At 40.9% G+C, this 18,876-nt stretch overlaps 1 protein-coding gene across 1 annotated transcript in view; it reads right to left on the bottom strand.

Moving 5' to 3' along the window:
* Window positions 1-886: 886 nt before the first annotated feature.
* The window catches only part of KDM1A (lysine (K)-specific demethylase 1A), a 37,233-nt gene continuing 19,243 nt past the window's right edge, over window positions 887-18,876 (bottom strand). The window contains exons 9-19 of the mRNA XM_010002897.1: window positions 15,634-15,776; window positions 15,021-15,111; window positions 13,697-13,831; window positions 12,383-12,456; window positions 11,413-11,524; window positions 9,458-9,590; window positions 8,516-8,703; window positions 7,977-8,091; window positions 3,418-3,545; window positions 1,984-2,130; window positions 887-1,181 (exon numbers count right to left, since the gene is read on the bottom strand). Coding sequence (XP_010001199.1) covers window positions 996-1,181; window positions 1,984-2,130; window positions 3,418-3,545; window positions 7,977-8,091; window positions 8,516-8,703; window positions 9,458-9,590; window positions 11,413-11,524; window positions 12,383-12,456; window positions 13,697-13,831; window positions 15,021-15,111; window positions 15,634-15,776 — 1,452 coding nt within the window. The 3' untranslated portion in view covers window positions 887-995. The remainder of the gene's footprint in view (window positions 1,182-1,983; window positions 2,131-3,417; window positions 3,546-7,976; window positions 8,092-8,515; window positions 8,704-9,457; window positions 9,591-11,412; window positions 11,525-12,382; window positions 12,457-13,696; window positions 13,832-15,020; window positions 15,112-15,633; window positions 15,777-18,876) is intronic.

Genomic DNA, 18,876 nt, shown 5'->3' with positions numbered 1-18,876 from the left:
CCTAAATGTTGAAATAAGATTGCTCTGAAATGAAAGGAATGCTTTAAGTGCTGAATGAGTAAGAGGGAAAAATATTTAGAAAAGCAGCCAAAGCAAAGTTATTTTCAGAAGCTCAACAATGGCAGCTTCAACATCACCTCATCAACATAGGAGAAATAAACACCACAGGTATACAGAGCGCAGCAAAGAAATCAAGAGAGATTAGGCCAATCAGCTGACTTAATGTCTAGACAATTCTGTTTTTACATAAACAAATGTGAATAAATTCTGTAGTTTTTAACTTAACAAATATCCAATTGTGATTATTTCTTCTGTTGAATGTATTTAATGTACCACTTTGCTTAGCACAGTCACAGTAATCTCAGCTTTCTTTCTAAAACAAAATGCATATGGGGTAGCTGCCAATGGACCATTTTGGAGTGGTATGATTTGCTGCTACTGGTAGGGGAAGACTTGCATCCATATCTCCGGTATGATTTGCTGCTACTGATAGGGAAAGACTTGCATCCATATCTCAAATCCCAGAGAAGAACAAGATTGGTCAAAAACTATTATTCTACAGAACAAAAAAAAAAAAGTCAACAAAACAACATGGAAGTTCACAAATTCTACAAAAAGCTACTGCTTGTACCAGCTTCTAGAGGGCCTTGTGTCATACCAAACTGCAAATACATGTATGGGTAGCGAAAACCCCTTTGGCTATTAGTTTGAGTTTCAAAAAGTATCTACGGAGTCAAAAGAAATCCCTGACTAGCTTGGTAGTAAAGGATTCTGTGTACTCTGACACTTCAGATAGCTATAAGAGATTTTATAAGAGGATGCCAAACCAAAAGTTGGTTTTGTAAGGCCATTCTAATGGAATTATTACAAAGTAATTCATGGTGAGGTCCTTTCAGGAGATGCTGTCACTGACTACATGAGTATCTTCATCCCAAAGCGTTCACCAGAGCAGCACTGTGGCCTCATCACTCCTCTTCTGATACCTTCTGATTTTCTTACATATTCGTAGCTTGTTGTGGGGGGATCCCAGGCGTAGGCTGGCGAGGTAGAGTATACATGGCCCCAAGAAATTGGTCTGCAATGCGACCGGCTTCTCGCAGTCCGCTCAGCAGCGCCCCGTGAACAGTCGCGGGGTAGTTGCGAATCGTGTGTTCTCCCGCAAAAAACAGGCGAGGGATGGGCTGAGGGGACAGAGAACTGTTAAGGTTTGTTTGTGTTCTTTCAGATACCCTAACAAGGTATTTTAACAATGTCCATAGAAATCTTAGAATCATAGAAAGGGACCTTAAAAGACCATCCAGTTCCAACCCCCTGCATGGGCAGGGACACCTCTCACCAGTCCAGGTTGCTCCAAGCCCCATCCAACCTGCCTTCAACACCTCCAGGGATGGGGCTTTCACAACCACCCTGGGCAACCTGTTCCAGTGTCTCACCACCCTCATAGTAAAGAATTTCCTCCTACTATCTAATCTAATTTTTTTTTCTTCAAGTTTTAAACCACTGCCCCTTGTCCTCTTGCTACATATGCCCATGTTCCAAAAATGTTAAAAGTCTTCTTCTAATCACACCACAGTCTCCATTAACATGAAGGCAGTGCATATAAAAGAGGCTATATTTAAAATTTTAACTTGCATGCACAACATGAGGAGAAACTTCTTCACTGTGAGGGTGACAGAGCCCTGGGACAGGCTGCCCAGAGAGGCTGTGGAGTCTCCTTCTCTGGAGACTTCCAAGACCCATCTGGACACAACATAAATACGGGGTATGAAACCCAGTAAATGTATAATATAAGACTCTCTTCAGACATTACCAAATTGACTTTCTGAATAAAAATGCTCTTTTCTAGTAAAGAAATTACACCAAATCTGGAAAGCAGAAATCATGGATGGAAAACTTATTTTACAGGTTCTAAACATTCGTCAGAAGATACACATTATCTAAACTTGTTGAGGATTTTCTAAAAAGAACTAAGGAATCTCTCACCTGAGGAGCACCTGGAATGGCTGGCCCAGGAGTAATTGGCTGAGCCATCAAATCATAATCATTTCCAGAAGATCCAGCTGCTACATAGGAATATGAACCCCGGGCCCATGGGTCGGCACGCCAGCGGGACACCACCGTCTCTTTAGGCTGAGACAAGACAGAAACTTCAGTTGTTGACCCAGTGCAAGTTTTACAGTTAGTGCAAAATACAAAAGATACACATTGCAAGAAAAAAAGACAAAAATTCCCTAGGCTGATGTTAATGGTAGAACTCCAAGTTTATATTGCATGATAACACATAGTAAGGTAAATAACTTGTCTTTGGTGGCAATACCTTAATTCTTTCCAGTATATTACCAGAACCTACTGCACACAGCTTTTGCTCCACTCATTATCTATAAAATCTATGCTTACAATCAGCTGTGAGTCTGTCCATCATAGAGAAAGCAGTAAAATACTGGGGATCATAAAACCGTGATCAAGAAGAGCTCTACAACAAACACAATGAAGTAAATTTATTCCTCATGTGAAATACCAACCAAGCAAACAGTCCAATTCACACCTGACCAAATGCTCAGAGAACACTGGTACGTTAAAGTTACCATGTACTTTTTTTTATTACTTTACTACAAAGAAATCCCAGCAGAGAACTATTTATTTACAACCAATGCCATTTGTAAAAACTGCTCCCACACTGCCTGTTAGGAGAACAGACCAAGAATTCAACTAAGTCACACACACTGTAAGTTGAACAGCTACAAGACTTTTCAGATTCATGTCCCAAGTATGCAAGCTGCTTTTTTTCTTTTCCAAGTAATATTTAATTATTTTCTAAACTCCCTCTTCACTAACCATTCTCTTAACACTTCTTGTGCCTAAATAACCACTGGCTAGCTGCACAAGGAGCTGATCCAGATGAAAGACTGACTTTACTCTCTTCTTCCTCCCCATCCAGTCACCTTCCAGTCAAATCAACATCTTTGTGGAGTTCACTGGTCAAGAGCTTTACAGCTCTTTAGAGAAGGTGCAGAACATGGCAGGGAGTATCTAATCAGTGCTCTCACTAGCCATGGACAGCTCTGCTGTAACTCCAGAAATGTAAAAGGTAGAAAATTAACTGAAGTATTTGACACTCTGGAAAAGCTAGAGACTTAAGTCAGTCTAAGACAACGTTCTCAAAAAAACCCCAAACAAACCCCCAAAAGAACCCAAAAGCACAAAACCCACCCAATCCAAAAGAATAAAAAAAAAAAAAAAAGGGAAAACCAAAACCAACCAACCTCAAACCCACACACAACCCCTCCTCCCAAAAAACTCTGAACAACCCAGAGGTGGTACACGCAGCAAAGAGCTCCACACTGCAGTGAAGCTACTGAGAGTTGTAGTACATTCTGAAATGTCGAGAAGGTCCCCACAGACACTGTCTGCACTAACCTGTGGCACAGCACTGCTACCAAATATGCCTTTCAGGATGGCAAGGCAACGTCCAACAATGACATCATCACTGATATTTTCCATGATCCCTGCTGCTTCTCCTGCTACCAAGGCCAACAAAATTGGTGCTGGAGTTGGGGATAGGGTGGAAAGGAGAAAGAAAAAACAAATGAATTATTGAAATGGAACATTTTTAATCAGAGAAGAAAGGTTTTCTTTAGTGAAGGCATCAGCTGTTTGACATAGGAGTTTCCACTGGGACTTAGCAGTCATCCGTGCTGCGTTTAAGGGAACTCAGTACTTTCCAAACCATCTAATATAGGTACAATTAACATCAACATAGCAGTTAAGTTACCTGTATAAGTACTTAACTCATATAAAGTATCTAGATTTCTTCCGTACCAATGCACATTCACATTAAATAGTATCAGTGGACTGGAAACCACAAATGGTAGAACATTATCCAGGAAAGCAGCAATTCCGAGAGGAATTCACAAGTCAAATGGACAGACACCAAATAACTCAGCTGTCCATATGATGCTGTAGCAAAGAGTTTTAATGTGACCACAGGATATACAAACTAATAAGACAAGATAAGATCATTTTACCTCTAACCAACCATGATAAGACTAAGCACACCTTTTGGTGGTCACTAATTCAAGGAAAATCTTAGGTAAGTATTGAAGAGCTACCAAGACAAACCAATGGCAAGAAACGTGCAGTCACAAGAAGACCCAAGCACAGTTACTTAAAGAAAACTCTCTCAGTTGATCTTTCTCCTCCTGGAGATATTTCTGAACTTCTAAATTTAGCAAAGGAAAAACTACAGCTAGAAAAAGATTAAATGGGAAATAAAGTCCTTGTTAAAAATCTGGCTTTAACTTTTGTAGAGGTTTCCAATATAATTAGTGAATTCCTTATATCCTGGCATATATGGAGATCTTCTGGTATACATTCACATTGGAAAACCCATAATATATTCTAGCTAAAATAAAAAATCTTTGGAATTCTGAAGAAGTTATACTACTAAGGTTGTTATTACTACAAATATAATGACACTACTCATGATACAATTAAGACACTTCAATACACAGAACCTCTGGGACTAGAAGTAGTTTATTAGAGAAAAAAATATATGGTATTGCTCCTCTAATGAAACTCAGTTTTCTGAAAGACTAAGCCTAGTTTTCAATCAATTGAAGGAAAGAATGAAAAACTTGTTTACTATCATCCACAGGCATTGGGAATTTTTGCCACAGAAATACCAAAGTGGTGCTCAGAAAAGCTTCTTACACGATAAATGTGTCACTGCTCCACAAAAGTCACAGTGATATTTATTTATTACGCCTTGATACCAAGTAGCAAGGAGAGAATGTGATTTATTCAGAGATCAGTGAGTAACCACTAAACAATGACAAGAGAGAAAGGCTGTCTTCACTTCCATTACATCTCCAGGAAAAATAGAAGAGACAGGCAAGAAAGTAAGAGGCTAAAATGTCACTGGACTTCCAGCCAACACTGAGGATTTCTGCAAGGAGTTCCTCTGCCATGTGCTGATGGAATCTCTCCATCTTGAGGTACAGCTACAACCATAGTCCAACAGTATGGTGGAGCAAGACACAGCAAGAGCACAGGCCAGCTAGTCTGGGACAGGAAAGAAAAACAACTAATTTCATAATGCTCACTGCACTGCATCTCTGCTTTTAATATGAGAAATGGGAACAAAAAGAACAGTATGCTTACTGAAAATACCTTCTGGCAACTTCTGGTGGCAAACACCAGCTACAGACAAAACAAAGCTACTAATGGCAAAGTCCAGCTGTAGAAACAGGCAGAGCGATAACTTTTACCTGTTTAAGCATTTTCTAAAGAGGAGTTCTAAAATTATTTGTCAGTCTGAGAGTCACAGTCTACAGTCACAGCCATTTTGCTGCTCAAAATGGGAAACAAGGTCATTAATACAACGAATTGGAGACATCACATCTTGCATTTCCTCCAGGGCACATTGTACCTCAACAATATGGATGGGTCTGCAGGTTGTCAAGATGGAATGGTAATGCTCCAAGCAAGAGGAATGGAGTTATTGCAAAATCTGCTCCACTGAAATTGGAGTGTTTGATATTCTGTAAAGACTGTGCTGTAGCCCTCTGAGAAAATGAAGCAGGATAACCTACAAGCATTGAGTTCTGCAATTCCACCACGTAAGAGAATACACATGTCAATAGTATTCCCTAAATCTGGAAAAAGTAATTTATCTTTGTTAGATCCTAGACACTTAGGTTTGAAATCCTGGGCAGTGACATCACCTGTACCAGAAATGACTTGAGGTTATAGATGAAAGAGGCTCATCTAGAGTTATCAAATCATCCCAAATTAGACAGACAGCCCCATAAAAGAGGTTTAGCTTCATACTGTCAGTTCAACTTGAAAAATATCCAGGAAGCTGAAATTTTCAGAATTAAGACTAAATGGGTTTGGGCCTAACTGACAAGAAAGAACCAGCCACATGACCCCTCATTCACCACCCCCATCACACATTCTGTGGGATGGGGAGGACAAAAACCAACTAGACGCTCATGGGTTGAGACAAAGACAAGGAGGGTTCACTCACCAGTTATGGTCATAGGCAAAACAGACTCAACTTGGGGAAAAAAAATTCCATTTACTTTACCACTAATCAAATACAAACAGGACACAGATAAAACAAAAAAAACCCCAGAGCTTAAATATCTCACCCATCCCTTCTTCCTGGGTCCAAATAATTTTGTTCCTCATTTATCTCCCTCTTTCCCCCCAGTGGCACTGGGGTATGAGGTTTAGAGCCAGTTCACAGGCTGGTGGTTCCTGCTGTTCCTTCCTCCTCAGGGAGAAGGATTCCTTCCAATCTTCCCCTCTTTCTCCACAAGGTCCCTTCCATGGGAAAGATTTTTAACCACCATGAGTCCCTCTCACCTCCCTCAGGAGCTGCTCCAGCATGGGCTGCACACAGAGCCACAGGCTGCTTCAGGCTCAGCCACCTCCCCTGGCTTGTGGTCCTCTACAGCTGCAGGTCGAGGTTCATGGCCTGCCCATCCACATCTACCTCACCGTGCTTCTCCATGGGTTGCAGGAGCACAACCTGCCTTCTCACCACGGGCTGCAGGGGAACTTCTGCTCAGGCACCTCCTCACTGCCCTTCCCCACAGACCAGCACTGCTCATGACTCTGCTCTCAGGTTTCCTTCCCTTTTTTCATGTTAATCGCACAGGCCTTGCCTATTGCCTCTCTAATGGCTCTGTTGACCAGAGGTTTTGGAGATGGGGAAGCTTTTCAGATTCTTACAGAAGCCACCTGTGGGACCCGTCCTCCACTACCAAAACCCACCAAACCAAACCAGTACAATTGGGATACCAGTCCCATTTGCATGAGAAGTGAAGGAGGGGAAAAGCTCAAAGAATCTTCAGAGCTCGAAGTGGCCAGAAAGAATTTCAATTTCAAAGAAACTTATGAACTAAGGAACGGCTTTTAATTCAGAAACGCTTCAAAAACAAATCACCCAATCAAATCATCTTTGAGAACAAAACTGTTATGGTTTGAAGGGTCTGAGGATAATTTTGTGGTATCAATATATGAACCTCAAGAGAGGCTGTTTAGGACCCTGAGGAGGCAGAAGACAGTGGAGCCAGGATTCTATCCCATTTCTTGCCCTTTATCATCAGCTCTCCACATGCTCTGCAGGATCTGAATCCACTGGGTGCTGTGAAGAGCAATGGACCCTCTTCCTGAGTGGTCCCTGCCGCAAGGGACCCTCAGACACTTATATCAGTGAATATTGATATTGGATTTTGTGATTATTTCTTCCTCATCCCACATTTTACAGTACCTTCCCTGTTCCAGCAAACCTATTCCAGTTTTAACTTCCAGTCTTGAAGTGTCTCTTCATTATTCCCCTTTTATCTTCCCGTGGAGGGTGGAGGGGAGTCACAGAGAGCAGCTCTGTTCTCTGGATTTTGGTTTGCCCTGACCACTATACAGAGATATCATACATTACACATTCCTGACAAAGTCAATACTTAAGTAAAACAACACTGCTCTTTGGCAAACACACATTATTTCCTATATTTCTCTAATACTATATAAACACGTTAGAGTAGGGCTTGTTTTGGTGGGTTTATTTCTTAACACAGCACAATAAGGATAGAAAAAATGTTTCAGTATAACATGGCAACTACATGCTTACTAGAAACATTGAAAATAACACAGAGTAAGTCACAGGACAAATTCACCAAGGTGCAAGGCAAAAAAGTAGCCTATAAGAAAGCAAATGTTACAGTAGATAAGCAGCAATGCAATTGATAGCCTGGAATTCAGCATTAGTAAACACCTACTTGTCCACATTCCACCATAATTTACTACAAAATTGTCTGCAAGTTGGTGGTGCTTGCTGCTTTCATTTGTCTTTCTACAAATATTATCTTATACCCATACATGAACATTAATAGCATCAAAAAAGTGCTCTCTTCTAGATCTGGAACTACACAAATAAGACACTGGCAGAAGGAGACATGCACCACAGCTACCTTTGTACAGGTTCCAAAACAGGAAAAGTTCTCCTCTGCTTGCTGTAGTGCTACCAACATGACCAAACAAATTGACACTTGGATCCCAGAAGACACGATCAAAACACAATACGACCTAGAAACAAAAAGAATCAAGAGTTAGGAAGAGCACACAGGGGAAAAAACAAAAGACAATTACAGTCACTTATGTTTATCACTGGAAAGATCAAGAGAGGAAAATTTGGTGAATATATATTTCACATACATAAATGTGTATGCCTATACTGCCTTCTATAGGTTACTATGCTCTCAAAGTTCACCAATTTGCTGGTTAACAAGCTATGGCAAACATACTGAGTTAACCTACTTGTGAAATTTAGCTGTTTAAGAACTGTGTGGGAAATAGAGAAGAGGTCCTTGCAGTTCTTCAGATCATTTTCAGGATGGAAATCTAGCACAACAGAAATGAACAAGTCATGCTTCCTCTCATCTACCACGTATTCCAGATTCTACCTATTGCAACCTCAGATCTGCTGCAGTTCCCTCAATGACCAAATCACCTTGTTAAGGTTGCCAAAACCCATCCGCTGCACTGCAGAAGTTTTCCACTCAGGAAGAGGTGGCACAAACTGTACTGCTGGAGGCTGCTGTTTCAATACTCCCAAGGGAAGAGTACAGAGCACAGCATCACATTTGTAAATAAAAGTCTGGCTAGTAGATCGGGTATTTACAGCTATCACTTCACATCCTGGAAAGAGGAGAGAAAAACAATCATTTAGTAGACCAGAAGACAAGAGCATTGGGTTAAAAATTAAAGAAACTACCATAAAAACATATCCACATCAGAAAACACTTTGTTTATGGAGACAGCTTTACACTAACAACTACTTAACCTGTAGGCAAGTGGATGTTACTGGCCACATTCCAGAAAGTGTAAATTACACAGCATCTGAAAACAGCCATACTGAGAATAGCCTAAAGGTTCATCTAGACCAGTAAATGATACATAAATATAGAATCATAGAATGCATATGCATAAATAAATAGCAAGTAGAGAGTGAGCGTCACACTGAATCGCTCTCCCAACTGACAGTTTCCCAAGCCCAATGTTCTGAAGAACAAAAAGATGCATTCCTTCAATTTGAGTCCATATTACACTGAGATATACTGAGATAAATGAGATCCTGTGGCAACACACCTGAAGTGGTCCAAAACCAATTACTCCAAACACTCCAATCAATGAATTAAGTAAATGGGAGAATGAATACCAATTTATGAATTAGTAAATTTTGAAACAATTGAAAACAATTAAGTGAAACGAGACACAGAAATAAACAAAAACAATCACCATAAGAAACGTGTCTGCTTATCTAACCCAAAATGTATAATGTGTGTGTCTTTATGAGGTCAGCCTTCAAATCTGCTTCCAGATCTACTGGAAATCTAATTTCTATGATCACCCTCCCACATAGCAGTCTTCCAGAGGAGGGGTTTAAATTTACCTGATGCTGTATAGCGAACCTGACGAACTGCTGTGTTTAATTTAATATCCAACCCTTCTGCCAAGGCTACAGGCACACAGGAATATCCATTCCTCACAGTCAAGTGACTGCCTGTAAATTCAAAGTCATCATCCTGAAATGAAGATACATAAAAGCATGTGTTTATAATTAAATAATGTAATTCAGCAGAAAACAATCAGCAACTCTACATGATGGCAAAATGCTTCCAAAACTTTTTTGCAAAAAGTGAGTAAAATAAATTGGAAATCCTTCCTGTTTATGAGTCAAGTCATACAGGAACTTTTCAGTAGTGTCCTGGTTTTAGCCAGGAAGAAGCCAATTTTCCTTTTACTGATTTTTTTCTAATTTTGTGAGCTCTCTTCACTAGCAGCAAGTTTTCCTGCCAGTGGACTGATAACACTGGAATGTTTGTGTTGCAGCTGAGAGACCAATAAGCTCTGCTTATTGAATCTGCTTCCATTTTGGATGCCTAGAGGAGCAGAAGAGTTTTATCTGCAGGCCCCCTGTAGGGAGGAGTGGACCAGATGGACAGCAAATTGACCCAAGTATTCCATTACATGTATCCATGTGAGCTCGGTGTAAGGTCAGGGATCATGGAAGTCAAGCCCCTTCCTGCTTCTTCTCCCCTTCTCTCCCTTCCATGGCTGGTGTCCAGGGAGGACTCTGTTCATCCCCATTGACCCCCATGCCTGTGCATCCCTGCCCCTCATCACTCTCCCCTCAGCTCCTGGCTGCTCTGCCCTCTTTCCAGCAGCTCTGAGACATTTTGGGGCTGCTCACAGCTCAGGAGATGCCGGGGGAGCTGCTGGGGTGGGGGAGACAAGAGGGGTTTGTACATTCCTAAACACACTTGTATGTAATTGTACTTTTTTCCTTGTATCATTACTCTTTAATTGAAGCTGTCTAGTTTAGTTTTCAATCCAGAAGTTTCTTTCTCTTTATTCCCTCTCCCCTTCCCTACCTGATGGAGGAGGGAGGGGATTGAGAGCATTATTGTCACAGATTCAATTGCTGGTCCTGGGTCAAACCGTGACAAGCAGATAGTATCATTAGAGATCGTTTTGGCACTAACAAAAGCTGTCTGGAATTTCACCAACAAATAATAATAATGCTCAGAATCTGTATAAAAGCAGATGGCACTTATGTGTTCAGAACCTTAACACAGAGAAGCTTCCATGAAAATGCAATAAATACAGCTGAAGTTTTAGTATGTTGCTGAATTAATAGATTAGTTAGCTACCTGGTCCCAGTGCTTCAGGGAAAGGGTAGACAGGGGTGTAGCATTAGCAAATTCTAGGTTTGCAAAGTGCCAGTCAAGTATTTGCCTGTCTCTTGATGACAGATAAACATCACTAGAAAAAAAAACAAAAAAACAAAGACATTTAGTTTGCCAGAGCAGGATGTTGCAAATGCATTACTCTTGAGTATTTATTTAATCTTTTTTGAGTTCCACCTTCATTTTGGGGCTGCTCACAGCTCAGGAGATGCCGGGGGAGCTGCTGGGGTGGGGGAGACAAGAGGGGTTTGTACATTCCTAAACACACTTGTATGTAATTGTACTTTTTTCCTTGTATCATTACTCTTTAATTGAAGCTGTCTAGTTTAGTTTTCAATCCAGAAGTTTCTTTCTCTTTATTCCCTCTCCCCTTCCCTACCTGATGGAGGAGGGAGGGGATTGAGAGCATTATTGTCACAGATTCAATTGCTGGTCCTGGGTCAAACCGTGACAAGCAGATAGTATCATTAGAGATCGTTTTGGCACTAACAAAAGCTGTCTGGAATTTCACCAACAAATAATAATAATGCTCAGAATCTGTATAAAAGCAGATGGCACTTATGTGTTCAGAACCTTAACACAGAGAAGCTTCCATGAAAATGCAATAAATACAGCTGAAGTTTTAGTATGTTGCTGAATTAATAGATTAGTTAGCTACCTGGTCCCAGTGCTTCAGGGAAAGGGTAGACAGGGGTGTAGCATTAGCAAATTCTAGGTTTGCAAAGTGCCAGTCAAGTATTTGCCTGTCTCTTGATGACAGATAAACATCACTAGAAAAAAAAACAAAAAAACAAAGACATTTAGTTTGCCAGAGCAGGATGTTGCAAATGCATTACTCTTGAGTATTTATTTAATCTTTTTTGAGTTCCACCTTAGTGGAGAAATGAAAAAAAAAAAAGAACACTAGCAGATTGTGTTTCAAACATTGAGACCTCCTTCATGGAAAATGAATATAAAAAACCCAGAAAATTCACATTTTCAAAGTAGAGTTCATGTAAAATATTCTAAGTAAAGCTAGAATCTCAACTTGAGAAATAGAAGTTACATACATAATGGCTTTCACAGCATGTGTAAACAAGACAACTAAAAATCTGATATACTGATATACATATACTGATACAGAGCACAAAATAATACTCTGCCAAAATAAGCAGAATTCTTTGTTTTGCCTTGCTTATATGCATGGCTACTTTTTTACCTATTAAACTGTCTTTATCTGAACACACAAGTTTTCTCCCTTTTACCCTTCCAACTCTCTTCCCCACACCAGTGGAGGGCACTAAGCAAGCAGCTCTGTGGACCTTGGTTGCACCAGGTTAACCCACAATAGTGTGCTGTCGTTATTAATGAGGAGTTCACACCTCAAGGGCTTCCTGACACCAGACGCTAGTTACAGTCAGGATTTCTACTGAAATGCACCCTAGGTGAGAACATCTTTTCTGCCTCAGTCACCTCTAAAACCAAGGAAGGTAAGTTCTAAAGCTGAGGTAGCTTGAACTTTGTGTTCATACCTTTTTCATTCCTTGAGTTACCATCATTAGAACAAATCAGACCATAGCATTTTTTAAATTTAAAAAAACCCAAACTGTTTTCTTGAGTATTTACTTTTATAGTTTTTGTATCTTTACCTTGGTGGATTGGCTTCAAGTTCTTGTAACTTCTCCTCCAGCTTTCCTTGTGTTTCTGCCAATTCATCGTACTCCTAAAGATTAAAAGCGAAGATTGAAATCAGTTTACAGGCAAAATGACTTAAAACATCACCATGTAGCATCAGACTAGACCTAATCTCAAGATAAATCAGTGCAAGATATATTTGCTTTAGTGGAATCTAAATGAAGTTCAGTTTTTTTTTTCAACATTTAATCCAGCATATTTTGCCCTTCTACTGTTTGAATACCCAGAAGATTATGCCACACTGCTGAAAAGATTAGCATGCGAAGATTTCAGGAGTTAAAACGCTGAGATCTGAAGAACAAGAAGATCCATTACAGTCCTTGTATTTTAAGGGTTCCTACAGCACTGAGAGCTGTTTCATATTGCACAAAATGTTCTTTCTATTCTTCTTTCTCTCTTAAAAGATTATAGTTAATATCAAACTTAGTGGACACTGCAGAAACAGTCATGCAAAAGGCAAAGACATTATCTAATCCAAACCTGGTCCAGAGGTGTGATTTGTTTTTTTCTTATTTTAAAAACATTAGCAGAACTAAAGGCAACAGTTTTCTTCCTTCAAGGCAAAATAATCTGGCGTGTGCAATAACAGTGACAAGGGCACAAAGCTGGGAGCTGCTACTGATGTGTACACAAACATTGAGCTTCCAAATAAAGGTACATATCTTCTGTTGAACAAGTAGCTGAAAAATTCACCTTGGTTCTTTCTGACTGGGGTTAGGAAGGTGTCTTCCACTATCAAAGGAAGAACAGTTATAAGATTTCCTTCTTAAGGCGTATCTCCACATCAAGATACACAGGGTGGGAGGACTACCTTTTCTTGGCAAGATAGAGCTCTCAAATTGATAACCTCTGCATAGCAAGAAGCCTTTTACTCAAGGAACTACTGTTTTTGTCTTAAAGAAAGAATATATCTCTTTAAACACAGATTTCATTTACAGAATACTGAGACCCAGCAGCACTAAATGACTAGGTCTAACCTAAAATTTACCCTTCAAAATATTCAAAGCCATCTGATATGGGCCAGCACAGACTGTTAACTAACACTGAGCCTTTGATGTGTTAATACTCTCCATCATGAGCCATGAAAAACAAGTACCTTAAAGGTACTTAATGCAGTCCTGTTTCAACCCAGAGTTACCGCCAATCACATTCTCTTGAGAGTTTTGGATCAGAGTTAGAGATGTGGAAACATTTATATTGGCTAAATTTATCTGGCTGCAAAAGTATTAAAGAAACCATTAATTTAAGTACCGTATATCATCTTTTACCTTGCAAAGCGCGGTCAGATCTCTGTGTTTGCTTTTCACAAGGAATTCTGCGGTAATATCCCTAGGTGGCTTCACTTCTGATGCTTCTTTATACTGTTGGTGAAGTTCTTTAATCTTCTCTTTTAAATTAACCATCTTTTTCAGGTGCAGTAAGGAAAAGGGAAAAGGAAAAAAAAAATTAGGAAAGGCAGATTTAATGAAAGATACTGTGTAAAATGGATATTAATCTCAAACAATGCCATTATACCAAAGATATTTCCTGGTTTTGGCAGATGTTTCTTATATACAATTCTACGTCCAAGAAAACACAATAAATACCATCAACGCTGAAACAACATAGCTTAACCCCAACATAACTGATTTCTAAAAAACATGTTGCAAATAACTTAGGATATGAGAGCTGCCCTTAGGGAGGTTCTCCTCACCCCTCTACTCAGCCCTAGTGAGATCTCACTTGGGAGTTTTGTATCCAGTTACTGGCTCCCCAGTTCAAGAAAGACTTGGATATGCTGGGAAGAGTCCAGTGGAGGCTACAAGGATGATGAAGGGACTGGAACACCTGTCTGATGAGGAAAGGCTAAGAGACCTGGGGCTTTTCAGTCTAGAGAGGATAAGACTGAGGGGGGATCTCATTAATGTCTATAATTACATGAGTGCTCAAGAAGGTAGGGACTTGTGCCCTGTGATAGGATCAGGGCAATGGACTCAAACTTGAGCCCAGGAAGTTCCACCTCAACATGAGGAAGAACTTCTTTCCTGTGAGGGTGACAGAGCCCTAGGACAGGCTGCCCAGAACGGTTGTGGAGTCTCCTTCTCTGGAGGCTTTCCAGACCTGTCTGGATGCCTTTCTGAGTGCCCTGCCCTAGTTTTTTTGGTCCTGCTCTGGCAGGGAGGTTGGACTCATTGATCTTCGGAGGTCCCTTCCAACCCCCAACATCTGATTCTGTGATTTTCAATTTAAGAAATATCCTTGGAGAAGTAAAATGTCCTTTACTACAACCAAAAACATTGTAAATAGGAAATCAGATTGTGGTAAAGTCAACATTTTAAAACAGCCTCCCAAAAGCCTCAGTTCATTACCAATAGCTCTAAAGGAAGTTATGACACAGCACCTCTCCCTTTCTTTTCCTGTATTTGTTTTACAGTCTTCTAATCACTTATTAGTGCTCGTCTTCTAAAATTGGAGACTTCTTTGACATAACAGCTCTTCTAGGCAGGTCTTAAATTAACACTTTTTTATATCTTTCAATACAAGTTTTTGCATCTTTTGCCACTTTCTGAGGAACACAATGCTATCCTCTTTTTCTAAATGTCACCATCTCACCTTGTTAAGAAGATCTTTCAATTCCTCCTGTGTTTTCACAATTTTCTTCCAGTGTTCAATCTGCTCATCCTTCACATGTTTCTCCTGCAATCTGGAAAAGGTGAGGAGTGAGAGTCAGCTCACCATAAAATCCTCATGTTATTGAGAAAATTCACTGTCACAATCTATGGAGTGCAATGCATTAAAAGCACATGGAATGGGATATTTTAGTAAATACTTGTATGGCAGCAGGAAAACTAACACAAGTTTCTGTAAATAAAGAATACTCGACTAGCTAAAACATAAGTATGAAGTTACCTACTATTATTAAAAGGCATATTAAAAATTAAGTGGGCTAGATGTATATCAATACTAAATCAATCATCCATTCTCAATTACTGTAGTAGTGATTTTCAGGAAGTGTTCAAGAAAAGATGTTTTCTCCTTTAACCACCCTTGACATATTTTGCTTCAATAAACAATAAACAGCTATACAAACAAGAACTCAGCAGAGACCAAACAGCTGGATGAAGTGGGAATTGCTGACACTAGGAGCAGCACAATTGGTTTAGGTATCTTGAGGAAAACCATCGCCAAAATAGGAAAGCCTACCACAAGGACAGAGGTCACTTACTGTATGACAACTTCCAGAGCCTGCCCGAGGGAGACAGGCTTATTATTGAGAACATTAAAATCCAACTGATGACTAAGATAAGAGGTAGCTTCCAGCAGACGATTAAACTCTTGCTCCACCATTTCGTCTTTCTCTTTTGGAACCTAGAAGTCAAAAGAACAAATCTCCTTCTTAGTATATTATTCATAAAAAAATTAAAAAAAAAAAATCTGGACATATATAAGTCTACAGCACCTGATAAGATACATTACAGAGTCCTGAGGGAACTCTCCCTGATATTTGAAAAGTCCTGGCAATCAGGGGAAGCCCCTGGTGCCTGGATGAAGGGAAACAATACACCCATTTCAAAAAAGGGCAGAAAGGAGGACTCCAGGAACTGCTGACCTGTCAGCCTCACCTCAGTGCCCAGGAACATCATGGAACAGATCCTCCTTGACGTTCTGTATTCTTCCTGGCACATGGAAGGCAGGGAGGTGGTTTGAGATAGCTAGCATGGCTTTACTAGGGGCAAGTCCTGCCCAATTAACCTAGTGGCAAGTCCTGCCCAATTAACCTAGTGGCTTTCTACAATGGAGTGACTGCATCTGTGGACAAGGTAAAAGCAGTGGATGTCATCTATCTGGACTTCTGTGAGGCCTTTGACATGGTCTCCTAAAACAGCACAGAATCACAGAATCCTTCTGGTTGGAAAAGGCCCTTAAGATCATAAAGTCCAACCATAAACCAACTCTACCAACCATTAACCTAACTCTACCAAGTCCAGTGCTTAAACCGGGTTGCTAAGAACATCTTTCTCTCTAAACTGGAGAGATATGGATTTGACGGGTAGACTATTCAGTGAATAAGCAATTGGCTGGATGGACACATCCAGGAGGTGGTGGTCAACGGCTCAATGTCCAGATGGAGAGGGTGACAAGTGGTGTCCCTCAGAGGTCCATACTGGGATCAGTGCTGTTTAATATCTACCTCAATGACATAGATGGTGGGATCGAGGGGACCCTCAGCAAGTTTGCAGGTGACACCAAGCTGGGTGTCCCATCAAAGGGATGGGATGCCATGCAGAGAGACCCGGACAAGCTGGAGAACTGGGCCCATGAGGTTCAACATGGCCAAGTGCAAGGTCCTGCACCTGGGCAGGGGCAGTCCTCATGATCAATACAAGCTGGGGGATGATGTGATAGAGAGCAGCCCTGTGGAAAGGGACTTGGGGATACTGGTGGACAAAAAGCTGGGACATGAGCAAACAAAATGTGCACTTGCAGCCCAGAAAGCCAACTGTGTCCTGGGCTGCATCAAAAGCAGCATGACCAGCAGGTCAAGGGGAGGTGATTCTGCCTCTTGTGAGGCCACACCTGGAATACTGTGTCCAGCTCTGGAGTCCTCAACACAAGAGGGACACAGACTTGTTGGAACAGGTCCAGAGAAGGGTCACAAACAGTATCAGAGGGCTGCAGCACCTCTCCTGTGAAGACAGGCTGAGAGAGCTGGGATTGTTCAGCCTGGAGAGGAGGAGGCTTCTGGGAGACCTTATAGTGGCCCTCCAGTACCTGAAGGGGCTCCAGTAAAGCTGGGGAGGGGCTGTTCACAAGGACATGGAGCAATAGGACAAGGGGCAATGGCCTTAAACTAGAGCAGGGTAGATTTAGATTGGATATCAGGAATAAGTTCTTTACTATGAGAGTGGTGAAGCACTGGAACAGGTTACCCAGAGAGGTGGTGGAGGCCCCATCCCTGGAGACACTCAAGGTCAGGCTTGACAAAGCTCTGATCAACCTGATCTAGTTAAAACGTTCCCTGTGCACTGCAGGTGGGCTGGACTAGATGACCTTTAAAGGTCCTTTCCAACCCCACACATTCTATGACAGGTCACCAAAGCTCAAAGCCTCAGAGACAAGACACTCGACAAGTGAAAAGACAAGAAAATTTTAAAAGAAACCAGAACAATGACACAGATTACTTTTTCTAGAGCAGTGTAAATTCACATAATCTTTTAACAAACTCAAAATGCTATTACTCCCTGAATCAGAGGAATAAGTACAGCAGGGTGCAGATCAATTCATAGAGCAGTGCTCAAAATAAAAAGGTATCATACCCTGAAGTACAGAAACATTTTCAGAGTAAAACAAAAATGTAGCTGAGAATAGCCCTTGTAAAGAGAAACTCTGGCCTTGGCTCTCTCAGATGGTCAGACACCAAGGTCTGTACCACACCATGCCACTTTGCTAGGATGTCAAAGAGCTACAAGAGTTGGCAAATCATGATGTCAAAAGACTTCTCTTGAATGAGGAAAGCAAATGAATTTATAAGCACACAAAAATCTCCTGACTCAAAGGTGTGTTCAAAGTTCCAGAAGCCTACCAATGGGACAAAAGACCACTCTGATGGTAGAATGGCTCTACACAATCACAAAACTTATGGAAGGCTTATCCCAGCTTGGTAAAGTAGACAGACAGTAACTTATCTTTTTTGGAGTGGTCAGTGCGACTAAACTACCAACACAGCTTCTCTAGGATAAAGGAGGAAGCACTGCAGGACACTTCTGACACTTCCAGAAGAGTGGCATTTTACTGTACTGAAGGCACTGATTTAAAATAGTGTCTCCTGCTGCCACCATGGAAATATCTGTTAGCACGTGCTGAAAAGAGTAGGCACCACATGGTATTAATATCTGTTAAACCCAGTCTAGGCTAAATAAAGGAGAGAGTGAAAAAACTGATTAATATGAAGGAAAGATCAGCACAAGGAGGAGGAAAAAAAAGCACACACTTCAGAAATCCTGGTAAAGCTCTGGTATGAGTGCTAACCAGAGTAAAAAGAGCTTGCAAAGTGCTGTTAACAGTGCCCACCTATCCCCATGACTATCAGATGGCTCTTCTCCAATTGTTGTTCACCCCTAACTCAAAGCACACCCTGTGTTGACTGGGAAGTTCTATTAGTATCTCACTGCTCTATCTCAGTGGAAGAAAGAGGACTTGCTACTACTAAGCCCTGCCTTAAGACTGAGGAGGGCCTTGCCAGAGACACAGGGCAGACTTCCCTGAACTATTAGATTTCTAAGATCTTTTCTGGATGAAAAGATGAAGGATAGCCCTCCTGAAGGTTGATGCAAGAGCTGGCACCAGCAAAACCAAAAGTCAGCCAAGGTTGAAACTGAAATGCTGGACATAAGGAGGAAAGAAAAATGGCGTTCTACATAGACAGTAGCAAAAAAGGATCATACAGACTGCAGACCTGCTGCTGAAC

Source organism: Chaetura pelagica, unplaced genomic scaffold (assembly GCF_000747805.2).
Source record: "Chaetura pelagica isolate M959 unplaced genomic scaffold, ChaPel_1.0 scaffold158, whole genome shotgun sequence".
In the NCBI taxonomy this organism is placed as follows: domain Eukaryota; kingdom Metazoa; phylum Chordata; class Aves; order Apodiformes; family Apodidae; genus Chaetura; species Chaetura pelagica.
Note: the sequence above shows the minus strand (reverse complement) of the source record. Positions and strands in the feature narration are given on the sequence as shown.